This window comes from Sporothrix brasiliensis, assembly GCF_000820605.1.
Source record: "Sporothrix brasiliensis 5110 chromosome Unknown Cont16, whole genome shotgun sequence".
In the NCBI taxonomy this organism is placed as follows: domain Eukaryota; kingdom Fungi; phylum Ascomycota; class Sordariomycetes; order Ophiostomatales; family Ophiostomataceae; genus Sporothrix; species Sporothrix brasiliensis.
The window spans coordinates 750,159-765,435 of record NW_024467135.1 but is presented as its reverse complement, the minus strand read 5'-3'; the positions used below and the strand labels follow the sequence as shown (position 1 = coordinate 765,435).

At 49.6% G+C, this 15,277-nt stretch overlaps 7 protein-coding genes across 7 annotated transcripts; 4 read left to right on the top strand and 3 right to left on the bottom strand.

Annotated features, from left to right (window-relative positions):
- Positions 1-715: 715 nt before the first annotated feature.
- On the bottom strand, positions 716-1,207 carry SPBR_04489 (uncharacterized protein; the record flags this gene model as incomplete). The annotated part of the gene is made up of 1 exon (XM_040762772.1): positions 716-1,207. The coding sequence occupies one exon, from the start codon at positions 1,205-1,207 to the stop codon at positions 716-718; it is 492 nt and encodes a 163-aa protein (XP_040621492.1).
- Positions 1,208-2,080: 873 nt separating this feature from the next.
- On the top strand, positions 2,081-2,859 carry SPBR_04420 (small subunit ribosomal protein S10e; the record flags this gene model as incomplete). The annotated part of the gene is made up of 4 exons (XM_040762703.1): positions 2,081-2,232; positions 2,276-2,318; positions 2,395-2,475; positions 2,578-2,859. 4 exons carry the CDS (start codon positions 2,081-2,083, stop codon positions 2,857-2,859), a joined length of 558 nt encoding a protein of 185 aa, XP_040621491.1.
- A 1,550-nt stretch (positions 2,860-4,409) lies between these two features.
- Positions 4,410-5,297, bottom strand: SPBR_09173 (uncharacterized protein; the record flags this gene model as incomplete). The annotated part of the gene is made up of 1 exon (XM_040767299.1): positions 4,410-5,297. One exon carries the CDS (start codon positions 5,295-5,297, stop codon positions 4,410-4,412), a length of 888 nt encoding a protein of 295 aa, XP_040621490.1.
- Positions 5,298-7,686: 2,389 nt separating this feature from the next.
- On the top strand, positions 7,687-8,094 carry SPBR_04509 (uncharacterized protein; the record flags this gene model as incomplete). Its single annotated transcript, XM_040762792.1, has 1 exon — positions 7,687-8,094. The coding sequence occupies one exon, from the start codon at positions 7,687-7,689 to the stop codon at positions 8,092-8,094; it is 408 nt and encodes a 135-aa protein (XP_040621489.1).
- A 584-nt stretch (positions 8,095-8,678) lies between these two features.
- On the bottom strand, positions 8,679-9,494 carry SPBR_04408 (acetolactate synthase I/III small subunit; the record flags this gene model as incomplete). The annotated part of the gene is made up of 1 exon (XM_040762691.1): positions 8,679-9,494. One exon carries the CDS (start codon positions 9,492-9,494, stop codon positions 8,679-8,681), a length of 816 nt encoding a protein of 271 aa, XP_040621488.1.
- Positions 9,495-10,158: 664 nt separating this feature from the next.
- On the top strand, positions 10,159-10,528 carry SPBR_04513 (uncharacterized protein; the record flags this gene model as incomplete). The annotated part of the gene is made up of 2 exons (XM_040762796.1): positions 10,159-10,173; positions 10,274-10,528. 2 exons carry the CDS (start codon positions 10,159-10,161, stop codon positions 10,526-10,528), a joined length of 270 nt encoding a protein of 89 aa, XP_040621487.1.
- A 2,991-nt stretch (positions 10,529-13,519) lies between these two features.
- SPBR_04410 (uncharacterized protein) lies at positions 13,520-14,332 on the top strand (the record flags this gene model as incomplete). Its single annotated transcript, XM_040762693.1, has 1 exon — positions 13,520-14,332. The coding sequence occupies one exon, from the start codon at positions 13,520-13,522 to the stop codon at positions 14,330-14,332; it is 813 nt and encodes a 270-aa protein (XP_040621486.1).
- Positions 14,333-15,277: the final 945 nt, after the last annotated feature.

Here is a 15,277-nt window from a genome sequence, read left to right as displayed (position 1 = left end):
GCAGTCGGTCAGATTCTTGTGATCTTGTGATCTTGTGATCTTGTGATCTTGTGATCCACGTGGACCTTGACAGGGTGTTTCGTTCCTGTGAGGTAGTGCTTCCATTCTATGAAGGCTTCGCACCAGTTCTAGGTGGTGAATTTTGCAACTAAGCTCGGGTCCGTCGAGTTTCTTCTAGTAGAAGTTGCCAGGCTGGAGTCGTCCTTTCTCGTCTCGGTTCCAAGTTGTCCTCCTAGAGCGAATTTTCAAGCATCAGTTACGACTTCAAAAAGTTTTTCTGGGCCTAGAATTTAAGGATACGTTCAAAGAGAATCAACTCCTTAAGCTTATCGAAGGCCTGCACTGAGGTTTCTTAGTAAATATTATATTTAAATATAAAGATATAGTCCGTTCATATATGAAAGTATATGAGTAAACGTATGCCTGCTTTAATAGGAGGTTTTGGCCTTCCATTCGAAGGCTTGATCCTTCTTCGTGAGCTGTGTGAAGGTGTCGCTACTTGACTGTATCCATTCATAAATCGTCGGTATAAAATTCATGAGTCCAGAGTCGCTTTGTGCGTCCTTTGACGTTCTACGGTCGAGGCCAATCTCGTATGGCTTGTACCTTATAGTGTGATTTATAGTAACGCTACCGACAAGAGATAAATTACAATTAATGACAGTATGCCGAACATAAAAATAAAAATGAAATAAAAGAATATGGCATTATTGCTTTAGGCATTAACTGGCCCTTGTTGACCGTCGCTCAAAGAATCATCCTCGTCAGAGCTCAAAAACTCGTCATCTTCGTCGTCAAAGGCAAAGAATACTTTTGCCTTTTCCTTGCCTTTCGAGGTTGCCGCGGGCATTGTTGCCGCAGATGTGGCAACAATGGGCTTTCGACCGGACAAACCAGGGCTACTACTGCTTGAGCTGTCATCTGCACCCTCACCTTCTTCCTTGAAGATAACACTGGGATCACCAGAAGTGAGAGATGTGTCTGAACCTGCATATGTACCGAGCTGCAGGCTGTCGATAAACTGACGGCTAGTCATGGCCGAGAGAACAGCCGCACGGGTCCGGTCACTGGCTTCTTCTTTGTCCTCAACCCACTGGCCGTCAAGACGCCCTTTCCCTCCATTTCTTATGTCGTTCTCCTTCTTTTCAGCCATTTCGATAATGTCTCCCCATCGCTGGCGCCTCTTTTCCTTTTCTTTCCGGTCCATTTCGGGTTTAACGGCCAAGTACTCGGCGAGAGACTTGGCTTCTGTTACGGTTCGAAGCCGACGGCCGTCTAGATTTCGGCTGGAACCATTGTCATCTGCTTGGTTGTTTTTGCGTTTTGACGACATACGCCCGCCCGCAGCACGTAGTTGTGAGCCAAAGCCGCCCTTTCCACCCAAGACGGGAATGGAAAGGCGAAGGCAAATGAAGTCAGCTTCCGCTGTCGATAGGAGTTCGCCGACATTTTTTGAAGCATCCCGGAGAAGATGTCGGTTTCCAAGTGTGGTAAGAATAAGGCGAGACCGGATAGGAGGTAGGCGGTCGTCGAGATTGTTCCATAGTTCGCTGAAGGAAGTCGAACGAACTAATGGAAGAGAATAGGTAGTTGGCAAGCCATCGCCTGGGATACCAGTAACGAGGACGTTGACTACTCTCTCCGCCATGTTCGCTTTGTCCTCCAGATAAAATGACGTGCCTTCGACTTGACGAAATTGTTTTGGTGTTTGTTCTTCTAAGAGCAAATGGAAGATTGGAAGTGGGTATGATATGAGTGCTGAACTTTCGCCACGGAAAAGAAGCATGCGTCTATGGTAGGAAATATCACGTGATATATTAATAATAACAATCGCATATGATAACAACTGGGAGCTTGGTAAGTAATTACGTAAGATTCCTTAAGCCCTACCTTGGTCCGTGCACAAAGGGAAACTTCACAAAAATTTCATTCTAACATTAGGACCCTAGTGGATGTGGGCAGAACTTTACGTGCATGGTTTTTCGCCCTCGCGGTTTTCCTGACTCTCGACAGAACAATATTGAACTTCACCTTCCAATACCATATTTCACCAATACCATCCACGGGAAAGCCATTCAAAATGTTGATTCCCAAGGCCGACCGCAAGAAGATCCACGAGTCCCTCTTCCGTGAGGGAGTTCTCGTGGCGCCGAAGAAGTACGTTACCGACGACCCCCCGTCTCATAAAGCCACGATTGCCACGAACTCGGAACCTCGACCGATGCGCAAAACGTCTCAACGCTTTCATCATCTACGATACTAACTTTTCTTACAGCTTCGAGATTCCTCACCCGGAGATCGACACCAAGAACCTCTATGTGATTAAAGTGCGGATGCCTTGACTCGATAAATATACTTCTTTTCTGGACAATAAACTGACTGTTGTGAAAACAGGCCTGCCAGTCTCTGACCTCGAAGGGCTTCGTCAAGACTCAGTTTTCTTGGCAGTGGTACTACTACACTCTCACTCCCGAGGTACGCATCTTCCGAAAAACGCTGTAGCAACAAGCGCATATTACATGCTGAGACGCAGGCGGTGGATATACGAATAAATGGGTTAACTAACCGTATTTGCAGGGCCTCGACTACCTTCGTGAGTGGCTCCACCTCCCTGCTGAGATTGTGCCGTCCACCCACATCAAGCAGCAGCGGTCTCATGCGCCGCCCCGTGGAATGATGGGTGGCGAAGAGCGCGAGCGGCGGCCGTTCGGCGGCCGTGGCCGTGGTGACCGTGGAGAACGTGAAGGTGGTTATCGGAGACGCGATGCTGGCGAGGGAAAGGAGGGTGGTGCTCCTGGCGAGTTTGCTCCTCAGTTCCGCGGTGGCTTCGGCAGGGGCCGTGGTGCCCCTCCGTCGTAAGGTTCGTCGCAGTAGCGGTTCGACAACGGTGACGTGATACCGACACCTTTCTCTCCGACCGAATTCACACATCATGCAACGGCGCCGGATGTATTGAAAAAATACGACGGGTTTACGAAAAACAAAATTCACAGCCCATTGGAAGTCTATTGTTTGCTTAGAAGCGGTTTACGGCCGTCGGACTATTGTTTTGTATTGTAGGGCAGGAGACATCTTACAAAAGCAAACCAAAAAAAATATAGAAAACGCCTTATACCGATCGTTTTGTCTTCGTGATATGAGATACTTCAACCGAGATGCGATTATTGTCCAATTCCTATTATGTCCTCAAACGAATTTGAATTCCAAAGGCGGTAGAGAAGTCACTGTAAAAAAAAAAAAGCCCATCTCCCGTCGTAAGTTATTCATTTATAAAGGACAATCACCTTTGCCCAATTGATATCAAACAACCTGTACGCTGTTGTTTTCACTCCGTAGTAACAGTGAAAAATGAAAGTAAAATCGAAAGACGGTGTATCAGAGAAAAAAAGGTTACAGAATAAAAACAATCAAAAGCATATGCAGAACAACAATCACAAGGCTATGGCCGAATATGGGCGCCGATTCCAGCACCTTCGTACCAGATCCTTTGCCGCCATTGTCCAATATTGACGGCAACCTCAGCTTTCGCATCTAACTTCAATACGCCCCCTAAAGCTTTTCGTAGCTTATCAAAGCCGACAGAATCTGGGGACCAACCCACGGGTAACTTAGGTGTCTCTGAAAGCCCAGGGGGTGCACCGAAAAGATTATCGGACACGATAGTGCCAACAAGTTCGGTATGATTGTAATATGCCGTCGCATTAACAGACTCGATGTAAAGCGTGTCTTTGGCAAGTGGAGAGGCAAGAATAAATGATGCCGTTGAGGAGAATATGTGGAACGTGGCATCGCGAATGAAGCTGTGTTCGGCTGTGTTCTCATTCTCTTCGCCGCCATTCCTACCGCCGCCATCTCCTCGACCAGGCAGTGACAATCTAGGAGTAGGGACGGTAAAATTGAACTTCGAGAGAGCATCTCCGAGTACAGGTTGCAACGGGATACTTTCACGATATGCACGCACTGTGAGTGAAGTATTGAAGCCGGAAATGAACTCGGAGAGTAAGTTACGACCAATCTCGAGACCACGTTCGCCGTCAAGGGATGGATCCCAAGTTGCGGTCACAGCTAAGTTTGTGTTGTTTCCTGCGATGACATTGAGGTGTTCAGCTCTCACTGTGCCGATTAAGCTGCCATTGCAAAGAATGTGAAGGCTGATTAGAGGGATGTGTGCTGCATATTCAGTCGGGTTGGTAATGTTCGCAATAGCCTCTATGGTAATTGAAGTTGGCGTAGTGGCTAGGATTTTGACGTTTTCGACTCGCGGAGATAATTCATTAAATGAACCGGCAGCAATCGCTGGTGAAGAAGAAAATCATATAAGACTCGTCAGTGAAAACTAACAAACTTAAGCCAACTGACTCTCACCACCATATATAGTGTCACTGACATATTCAAATATGGAAACAAACCTAATACGGACGTTTTACAGGAATCTTCCCTTCGGCAGGTACGTCCTTGAGCGTAAGTTGCCCAAGAATGGTGTCAACACGGATATCAACAAGAGCCTTGACTTCCAAATCGACAGGCTCGCCACCGAATAGTAACTTCTGTATAACTTCTGTAAGGACATCGCCATTCGTGACATTGAGAGGAGCATTGGCAATTCTGGACTCGATTTCGAGTATCGCCTCGTTGTTTGGAGTTGCTCTGGTCATTGTCGAATTAGCGTCCTGCCATTTGTGCAAATTCAATTCACCGAGCTTATCGTCGGTATAAAAGACATCGGCATTTGCGCGGACGCTTGTCACGTTGATGGCAAAGTTCATCTGTGAGGGTAAGCCGGCCGTTACTAGAATAGTGCCCGAAACAGTGGGATTTGACTCCGGTGCGTCCGGGTCGGCTAACGGATCGGGCAGGGAGAATTGGACGTCTGTCAGAGAGAAGTCTCTTATCAGATTGTCAAATGTTCTTCCGGGGAATGGAATGGGAACATTGATGCTTGACAGGATATCACTGATCCATCCTGGAGTGCTGTCTAGAGGCTGCCTTTTCCCTCGCACGAAGACTACTGCGTCACCACCGTTCAGGTATTGCTTCAAAAACATATCCAGGGGCGAGGATTCGGAGTTGGGGCAATGTGCTGTCAGCGAGTCTGGAAGCTCTTGCAACGTGCCGTTCACGTCAATAATGACTCTGGCCTTTGGCCGTAAGACGACCGGTGCAGTGATGGCTTCTGCGACTTGAATGGCGGGATCAAGTAGGTTGCAGTTTGGAACAAAGACCTCGAAAGCAAGTGGGGGTATGTCGATCTGTACAGGATAGTCGTTGTATGCAGAGATTGATAACTCAGCGCCCATTGCTTGGTTACTTCCACCAGGAATACTGGTTTCTTGGAAGATGATACGATCGATGTGGTACTTTGGAAGGCGGGGAAGTTCTTCAGCTGTATAATAGACCAGTTAGAAAATCGAAATTGAAAAAAATAGCTGCAACGCAAGTCAATGTGGTTATTGGGAACAAATTTAAGAAGAAAACATCTCCTTTGCTCTACATGATAAATTTCTCTCCGAAATACAACGACGCAAAAGTGCGGTAGAGGTATTGACCTTCGAAAACAAGTGACTCGGACACAGTATGAGTGCCTAGAGGGATGAACCCTGTCCTCAATGCAAGGCTGGCGTGTCCTGTAAGGCGGACAGAATCGAGGCGGCCTTCCAACCACTGGTTCGCGATGCCGCGAATGGCTTCGGCATCACCTGGAGCCAAATCAGCGACAAAGTCAATTGCTGTTGTGTGCCCATCAACCAAATCGACGGTCAATGGCGGGATACGAGCCGACCCCAAAAGCACATTCGAAAACTCGGGGAGGTAAACGCTGACAAGGGTTTGGTCGGTGCCCAACCGACGGACAATCCATGTTGTCGTTTTGCCAATTCGCCTAACTTGCTCGTTTTTGATCCTCGAACCATCGAGACGGAAATTTGCTTGGATGCGCGCGCGTACTCCGTCGGCGGTGATCGATTCGAGTGACAAGTTTGTCGGCTCAATAACAACACCCTGCTTAGCATATTCCTCGACCGCAGCGGGAACGAAATAAGCCACAAAAATAATAAGCAAGGATGCCAACGCGAGAAAGAAAATGGCCATAATGGATGGCCATCGCTTGCTTGACTTTTTGTTGGTATGGACAGACACCCGGTCGCTGTTCGAGGCTTCAGTGATGTGAGAAGCGGCGTCGTCATTCAGTGACAAGCCATCGTACCGTACGGATGAGCCACCGGTGACCTCTGTAAGAAGAGGTGTTGTCTCGACTGGAGGGGTCCTCGCTCTAGCGGAGGCGGAGGCGGAGGCGGTCGCGGAGAGTTCGCGTTCGGACCCGGGACCGAAAAGAGGCGACCGGTTGTCTCCATGGTTGGCCATTACGCCCAGCAATTTTGGCGCACCACTAATTAGTGGAGTGCCTTTCTTCGCTGCCGGGCCGATGTTGGTGTTGAACTCTAGGAGTAATGGCACGGATGGTAAAGGGAGAGAAGTACATATGTATTGTGACACTGGATTAGTAGAAACGAGAGAGAATGCAAAGCGTTTATTTGTTTTGGTGATTATGGGAAGTGTGGCGTCTTGGGGTAACGTGGATGACGGAAAGGAGAGGGGAGGACAGGATCAACCAACCGTTGCAGATAAGTTAATGGCACGTGATTAATTTGTCATAGCATGCTTCATGCCTTCGCCGACGCCTTTTTCGTACTCCGAAATAGGACCGTCATTATTTCGTACTAGTACGTGTACTGTGCGAGCACCATATTCTTACCGTACTAACATAAACGAATCTGTAAAATATTTTTGACCATATCCGGGCTGTTTTGACGACCAAATGAGTCAACGGGGGTTTAAAAGTCATACTTCCCTAGTGGCTATCTGTCTCGCGCTTGTGAGTTAACCAGAATTGTTTATTTGATTGCCCGTTTTAGAGAGCACAAAGCCGAACAGGAAACAAAACAAACAGTATTCTCGGCAACAGACAGGCTTGTCGAAGAGCTTTATCCCAATACAAATCATGAGCAACTCGCTCTTCCAGGCCGCGAAGACGGCCACCCGGCATGTACAAACCCGGGCTCACTCTACTCCCCGCCATCTGATGTCAATTGCGGACCTTTCATCGACAGAGTTTGCCCGTCTTGTTCTAAATGGGGCCGAACATAAAAAGGCATTCAAGGCAGGCACCGCTTCCGAAAAGCTCAAGAGCAGTCTTGCCGGCCCCGCAGTGGCCTTGTTGTTTACTAAACGAAGCACGCGGACGCGAGTTTCAACAGAGTCTGCGATAGCCATGATGGGTGGCCATCCTATGTTTCTAGGCAAGGATGACATTCAACTTGGTGTAAGCATAGCCGTGAATATGAAGGTTACTAAATACAGTTCATCCTAACTAACCCCAATCCGTGTCAGGTCAATGAGACTCTCCTTGACACGTCTAAAGTCATTTCCTCTATGACTTCGTGTATTGTTGCGCGTGTTGATCAGCACTCTGATGTGACCGGCTTGGCTGAGCACTCCTCAGTCCCTGTCATCAATGCCCTGTCGGCCGATTTCCACCCGTTGCAGACGATTGCTGACTTCTTGACAATCCACGAGGCGTTCCCTGAATCTAATTTGAAAAAAGGTAGCCTTGGTCTCGAAAGCAGGAAAGTCGCATGGATCGGTGATTCAAACAACGTGCTTTTTGACCTGGCTATCGGTTGCTTTAAAATGGGCGTTGATATCGCGGTTGCCTCACCGAAAGGCTACGGTATCCCCGACCGCATGCGATCCCTCATCTTGTCTTCTGGCACCAGCAGCAAATTGGTTGAGACGACCATTCCAGAGGTTGCTATCAAGGATGCTGACATTCTGGTGACGGACACTTGGGTGTCCATGGGTCAAGAGGAAGAGGTAAAAAAGAGGCTTCAAGCTTTTGACGGATACCAGATCACAAGTGAACTGGCGAAGCGTGGCGGGGCAAAGGAAGATTGGAAGTTTATGCACTGTCTTCCTCGGCACCCCGAGGAGGTGACGGACGAGGTTTTTTACAATTCCCGCTCGCTGGTTTTCCAAGAGGCGGAGAACAGGCTTTGGGCAGCTATCGGTCAGTACAGCCCTCTACTTGCATTCGGTTGAGAAGACAACATGGACTGACATGCTATTTAGCTGCATTGGAGGCTTTCGTTGTTAACGAGGGTAACATTGCTTAATACAGCGACATGCATTGATCAGAATCTACGTATGGCTGTCGTTTTGGGCAGAGCTTTTCTTTAAAGGACTAGTTGTTTCGTATCTGCTGGAAAGGTTTGTGGCCAGTGGTGAGACAAGGACGATGCCGGGGGAAGGGCCACAAACCGAAGATGAGATGGTCATTGCCCGAAAATAAGGAAGAATTAGGCACGCAAATACGGACATATGTCGTCTTCCCTCTGTTCCAAGCAACTTTAACCGGGAGGAAGCTGACTAGCATCAACCACCTCGTCTGCCTCCTTGGTTGGCGTGTCGTCGTCAGGGCCATGAAGAGGCGACCGCGGTAAAGCCATCAAGCCCGTACGAGCCGACTCCAGAATGCCAAAAGGAGCGACTAACTTAAGAAACGAGTCAATTCTAGAGGGTTTGGCGGATCTGGTGGCGATGTTAGCATTGGCGCCTTGTAGAACAACCAGGGCGAATTGTGCAGCACAAAGATGTGTCCGCAGGTGTTCCCTGTCGTGGGACACTTACACCTCAACAATGCAGCTGTTGGTGCTGATATCCAATACCTTGCCACCGAACTGGTGAGTAAAGTATGTGATGCTCTTCAGATGCTCGTGCTTATGGCGAAGGGCCTCGCTTGCAGCGAGGCGACTGGGGTGGAAATCCTCTCCGGCGTTGGCAAGCGACACATCAAATGCCTCACCATCTTGCTCACCGTTGGCATCAACGGGGGCCGTGATCTCGCGGTGGTGAGCCAACAACTCCTCGAAGTATTCGGGCCCAAGAATATTGACCTTGGCTAGAAGTAGTTCGCGTTGAACCAGGGCAGCATTGGTATAGTCCAGGACAGCCCAGACAGGGACCAGGTCTTCAAGTTGCCTTCGCGCCTGCTCCACTACACCATCCTGGCCTGTCAGCACGATCGTCATGCGCGACAGGTCCTCGACCTCAGTGCTGCACACAACGAGGGAGTCAATGTTGAAGCCACGGGCGGCAAGGATTCCGGACACACGAGAGAGGACACCCGGCTCGTTCTGGACAAGGCAGTTGAGAATGTGGCGTGTAGATGGGGCTAGCGACGGAGTTGGGGTCTCGTATAGGATGTTGGAGACGGCAGCTTGCGCAGACCACGATGGCGGCGCATCGCTAACCGGGAGAGGCGCCTGGCGACGCCGAAGGGCCTTGTAGGCGATAGCGGACGTGGAACTGCTGGTGTTGGAGCTGTGCCGTATGCCACCGGTGGAGGTAGGGAAAGTCGCCTGAAAATCCTTGGTCGAGTGGAGGCCGGAGGGCGACACTAGACGCCATGGCGACGAAAGCAAGAGGCGGCGAGAAGCCATGATGCAAATGGCGATGTAGGAATCTGGATCAAGCCCTATCGCCAAAGGGCATTGTCCCCGAAAATTATTTGAAAAAGGACAACCGGAGGTGAAAAAGGCACGTATAAGAAGCGACCTGGGCAGTCAATTGGGCGTGTTTGAGGTACCTTTTCGTTCGTCGTGAGTCAGAAGATGAGAGGAGGAGGCGGAGGAGGGAAAAACGAGACGAAATACGGAATAGTGTCAGCGGACCAGCCAGACCAGACGAAAAGAGAAACCCGACTTAGCACTATTAGTTCATTGAATGCAAAAAACACTACGAAGTACAGTAACAGAAACAGGTTATAATCAAAACCGTTGGTGGAGCACAATGCAAAGACGTTATCGGAACCGGGACAAAATTTTCACGAGCTGAATGTCCTGATGGAGTAATGCTCCAGTAAAATTGAGAGTGGAGGTATTTGGTTTATTTTCTGTCAGGCTGGCATTTCTGATTTCTGGAACTTTTGCACACCCCGCCTGCCCATTCATTGGCTCAGCCGGCAGGACAATCCCCCAATCCGTTCAGCCTCACATGAACCAGTTAACCACAAGCCTACCAAAAGACGTACGACAGTACAAAAGCAATCTGACCGGCACTATTGAATACCCTGACAACTCTCACCGTTCACTAAGGCCTCCACTCATGTACAGCATCGCAGTGAGCGGTCTGTGCCCGGATTACATCGAGCTTTCCAATTGTCCCTCTTTGTTCTCCATATTTCGTCAGAAGTGTCCTGTTTCACTTGTTTCCTTGTCAGCGATCGCGCCTCGTGGGCCCCGTTGATGTCGGTGGATCATGGACTCTAGCGAACGCAAGACTACAAAACGGTCGCGTTTTGATCAGACTGAGCCGGAACCCAAACGCGTATCCCGTTTCGATCGGCGCTCTCGCTCGCCCGCTGCCCGGCGGGTCGATGCGTCGCGCGAGCATCCTCTGCCGTCACGCGAGCCAGGTACGCCCGGCGACCAGGAGCCCAAACGCCATGACCCTGCTGCCGCCGCTGGTACGTTGACAAGACCCTTTTTATCCACCCTTACAACTTTGCCTCTAGAGATCATTCGTTTATTCCTTTCTTTCTATCCCGTGTACCTATTTGAGGGACGGCCATTAACTAACTGTCCTTTCCGAAACAGCGGCAATCGCAGCCAGAATCAGTGAACAGCTCCAGACTCGGAAAAGCAGCAGCCGGGATGTCGATGAGTCTGTAGCAACACCGGTCGCGCCCACGAGCACAAAGGCCACGGCCTCGGCGTCTGCTGCTAATATCAATGGCGAAATTTACATCTCCGACGGAGACTACATAAAGGATATTGAGGTCAATGATCAAAGAAACCGATACATTGTTACAAAGGCTTCAACACAAAAATTGGTAAACTCCCCGGACATTGCGCCGCAAACCTCGGGCAGCCCCGTTTTCTGTTTCTGGCTAAATTTCTTGGCCAAATGCGCTCTTTTTCGTACATCTGAGATGGCTTCACCTTCTTTCGTCTTGGATGGTTAGGCTCAACTTCCCCTTTGGCAACTGCTGACACCGATGTTACTTTTAACACAGATCAAAGACGAAACTGGCGCAGGTACGCCTACTCCTTCTATTTGTTCTAGCGGCAAGCCGGATCCTGTTGTGTGGAATAATCACTGTTGACGTATTGCCTGCTGTGCCTTGATTCTAGATGTCACGACTCGCGGAAGCTATCTTCCAGATAAAAGCATGGCTTCAGCATCAGTAAGACCTTAGCACCTTTTATTAAATCGGTCGGGAACTGGGAAGATTCTACTTGATACTGATATCGTCGCAGAACCCCCCTTTATATCTACATATTACCAGTACAACCAAGGAGGGCCTGGAAAAAGCCATCGACAAAGTCAACGAGTTACTTCACTCTGAGCTACCGGCCCTCGTAGATGAGAGGCGATTTCGACGTCGCGAAAGAGAGGAACAGCCGACAGGCGAACGAGATGAGTTTGGTCGGGTATGTTTTGTATCATTTTGCTCTTCTTGCCGTACGATTGTCGTTACTGACACGCCAAACTGAAGAGAAAATGGCCAGATAAGCAAATTCCCGTAAACCTCGACCCCATTCCCGGATTCAACCTGCGAGCACAGGTTGTTGGCCATGGCGGTGCGTACGTTAAGCACATCCAGCAGGAAACAGGTTGTCGAGTACAGATCAAAGGCCGAGGCTCCGGGTTCATTGAGTCTTCGACGGGCAGAGAAAGCGATGAGCCTATGTACTTGCATGTGACGTAAGTCTTTATACTCATTTCTTCTATCTCATCCCCCTTCTTTCAATTTTTTTCCCATTTACATTTGATCAGGTTTGTCATGCATGGATACGGGGTATGGTTTTCACTAACATCGCCAAGCGCCCCAGATCCAGACATGGTCGAAAAAGCTAAAGATCTTTGCGAAGACTTGTTAGAAAACGTGAAAGACCAATATGAGTCTTTCAAGAGCCGCCCCCAACGCCCATATGGTGGACAAGGTAGCTACGTCGACCGTCATGGAAATGGCAGCCAATACAGCCATTACCAAAGCTACTCCGGAAGTCGCGGGGGCTACAACGGCCGCGGGGGGCGCGGGGGCTATGGTGGACAAGATCGTAACAGAAATGAGCAAAGTGGCTACGACTCGCCAAATTCTGCCACGAGCAATGCTGGCAGCGTTGTCCCTGGTCATGCAAACCAGAGCCCAGCCCCCCATGCCGCACCAGTCGCCCCTACTGCCCCACCTTCGACCAACACCGAAACTGCTTTACCAACTGGTAGTGCGGACTATGCGGCTCAGTATGCACAGTATTACGGGAGCAATGATCCTTATGCGCCGTATGGCGGCTATGCTGCGTAAGTTTACCTTTAGCTGTGGTGCTTGAAGCGATACTTAGCTTACAATGGAATGCCATTTTTTTCTCGATTTAGTTACGTCCAATACTACCAGCAGTACTACGCAGCGGCACAACAAGCCCAGCAGCAACAGCAAGCAGCACCATCTACGCCGCCTGGTGTTGGCCAGACATCGACAACCTCGTCGCCGCCTCCACCCCCGCCGCCGCCTGGGGACGCTCCTCCTCTACCTCCACCGCCCCCGAATTCCGACGGTGTCTCACCAGTAAGCAAATGTGCCTCTGAAATATGTCCTTAATATCTGACAAGGTTTGTATCTTATTAACAATACGAAGGTGCTACCACCACCCGGGCTTTAAGGTGAAGTGCAGGCTTATATATAAGCTTCTATACGTGATTATTTTCGACTCCCCTGTGGACCAATCGACTTTGGCTCGTTTCCCGCCAAAAAAGCAAGTTCTAGGAATTAAATTGTAGCAAAAGTTCACTAGACTCGATTAGAACCGAGACATGTTAAACCTGGGTTATTTTGGTATGTACCAATCGCCAATATTAAGCAGCGTCAATCGATATGCAAGTAAGCGGGTTCAGAGGCCAGCCCTATTAGGTACATAATAAGCTCATACCATAAATGGGGTGTGTTGACTTTCAGTCTTTCACCACGTTCTTTCAATTGTGTCTTACCCGTTCCCAAAATGCTCCATTTCACGAAAGGCCAAATATCCACAACAACAAAGCACACTATATCGCCCTTTGCACATCAGCAGTCTTTCTCACAATGATCCACCAACGTTATCCATCCCAGGATGTAATCAAGGAGCCACATCCCATTTCACTTAAAGTTCTCAGGCAAGATGAATAGTATCCCGACTGAGCTGAACGGTGTTTTAGGCACCTATGGTCTATGCTAATACAAAACATTCTCAGACTATCACGACCCGCCCTCGTGTCCCAGTACCCTGTAACTGCACCACTTTTATCGGAGGTGTCACCTCTGACCGCACAGGCTTCGCTGGCCTTTCGGGGACATAATTCGGACTACCTTGCATCCAGCACCAATCCAGACCCATTCCTGTTAAGCCCCATACTGAATTTTCCACCGTCCTTCGGGTCCGCATATGTCGGCGAATCTTTTGCTTGCACATTATGTGTGAATTACGACATGGTAAAGGCTGCCGATGCCGAAGCCACCAACTCTGCAGCACCCAATGCTGGGTCAACGAAAACGATACGCGATGTGCGCATTGAGGCCGAAATGAAAACACCATCAACTACTGGGGTGGTAAAACTTGACCTCATCCGGGACGAAAACTTCGTCCGTGGCGATGCTGTCGGCGACCAAAATAGTGCACCCGTAGTAGCTAGTCGCACCGGGGGCGTCGATCTTAAGTACGGGCAGACGCTTCAGAATGTGGTTCGCTTCGATCTTAAAGAGGAGGGCAACCATGTACTCGCCGTGACGGTCAGTTACTATGAGGCTACGGAAACCAGTGGACGCACGCGAACGTTTCGGAAGCTGTACCAGTTTATCTGCAAGTCATCTCTTATTGTGCGAACGAAGTCCGGGCCATATGCTGCATCAATGCCAACGCGGCGGCTCCACAAGGCCGGTGGGGATGCGCCGCTCCGGCGCTGGATATTGGAGGCACAGCTGGAAAACTGTGGTGAAGATGTCTTACAGCTGGGCCTCGTGGCGCTCCAGCTTGAACCGGCACTTACCTACGAGAGCTGCAATGACTGGAACGATGATGTCAAAATGCCATCATCAGCGACCGGCTACGGCAGTAAACGACCCATTCTTCACCCCGGAGAGGTAGAACAAGTGACTTTCTTGATACAGGAGACAGCTCCCGGGTTGCAAGAGGAGGATAGCGGCCGCATAGTGTTTGGTGTGCTTGGGATTGGATGGCGAGGCGAGATGGGGGGCCGGGGCTACTTGTCTACGGGCAAACTGGGCACCCGCGCAAGCCGATAATCAGCCATCAAACACCTCACTCACAGGGTCGGCCTGTGAGGGTCGCGTTTGCCCATTACATACAGAAACACAACGCCTCTTGCCATGGCCAATGGCACAGCCATGGCTGTAAAGCATTACCACCGAAAGTGGGCGCTTTCTTTAAACCAAAATGGTACAGATACATCCTATTTATTTACGAGACGGCCAAAGGCACACCTACTGCTGGTTGTCATACTTTGAACCTACCATGCGTTGGCGGCACCATATCGAGCTCAGCACTCCCGGCCTACACACCCTAGCCATTGATTTCGTCAAGGCCGCTTAGAGTCTTGGTCAAAGTGCTCCGTACGACAGTGATTTTAGCATAAACCATCGCGATTTGCACCCCTGTGCTAACGGATAAGAAACCCCAACCCGCCGGACGGTGTAGAGCTCGATCGGTAACTGGCGCTCTGAGTGTGTGAGAAGGGCGACTAGTAGTCTGTGCAAACTCAGGGACAGTTCCAAAGAAGAAGGAGGAAGGACTGGGTGCCGATACAAATGGGCCACTAGTGACCTGCGAATATCATTTAATATGTGTATGATATTATTTTTCGTGAAGGCTAGAATGAGTGATTCCGTGCTGTTCTTCGACAAAGAGCAAGGGACCCTTGTCTACCTGGAAACATGTCCGTACAAGCAACTATGTGCGGTGGCATTTTCGAATACTCCATATAACACGCAGGGAATTATAGATAGACTAAATACCCGGACTGGGTCTTGATGCGACAGAATGTGGTGACCGGGAACGGCAAGCAAAGACGACAAAGATCGCAATTCTATGCCTCTCGGCCAGCTGGCCCGAGAGTGCGGATGTAAACCCTGTTTTGATGAACGTTATCAGATTCGTAGATCGTAACTCGTTTGTGAGTTTGTCGTATGTCGTATTTCTCTATTCGTCTGTCCCTTGTGAGATGCTTGGAC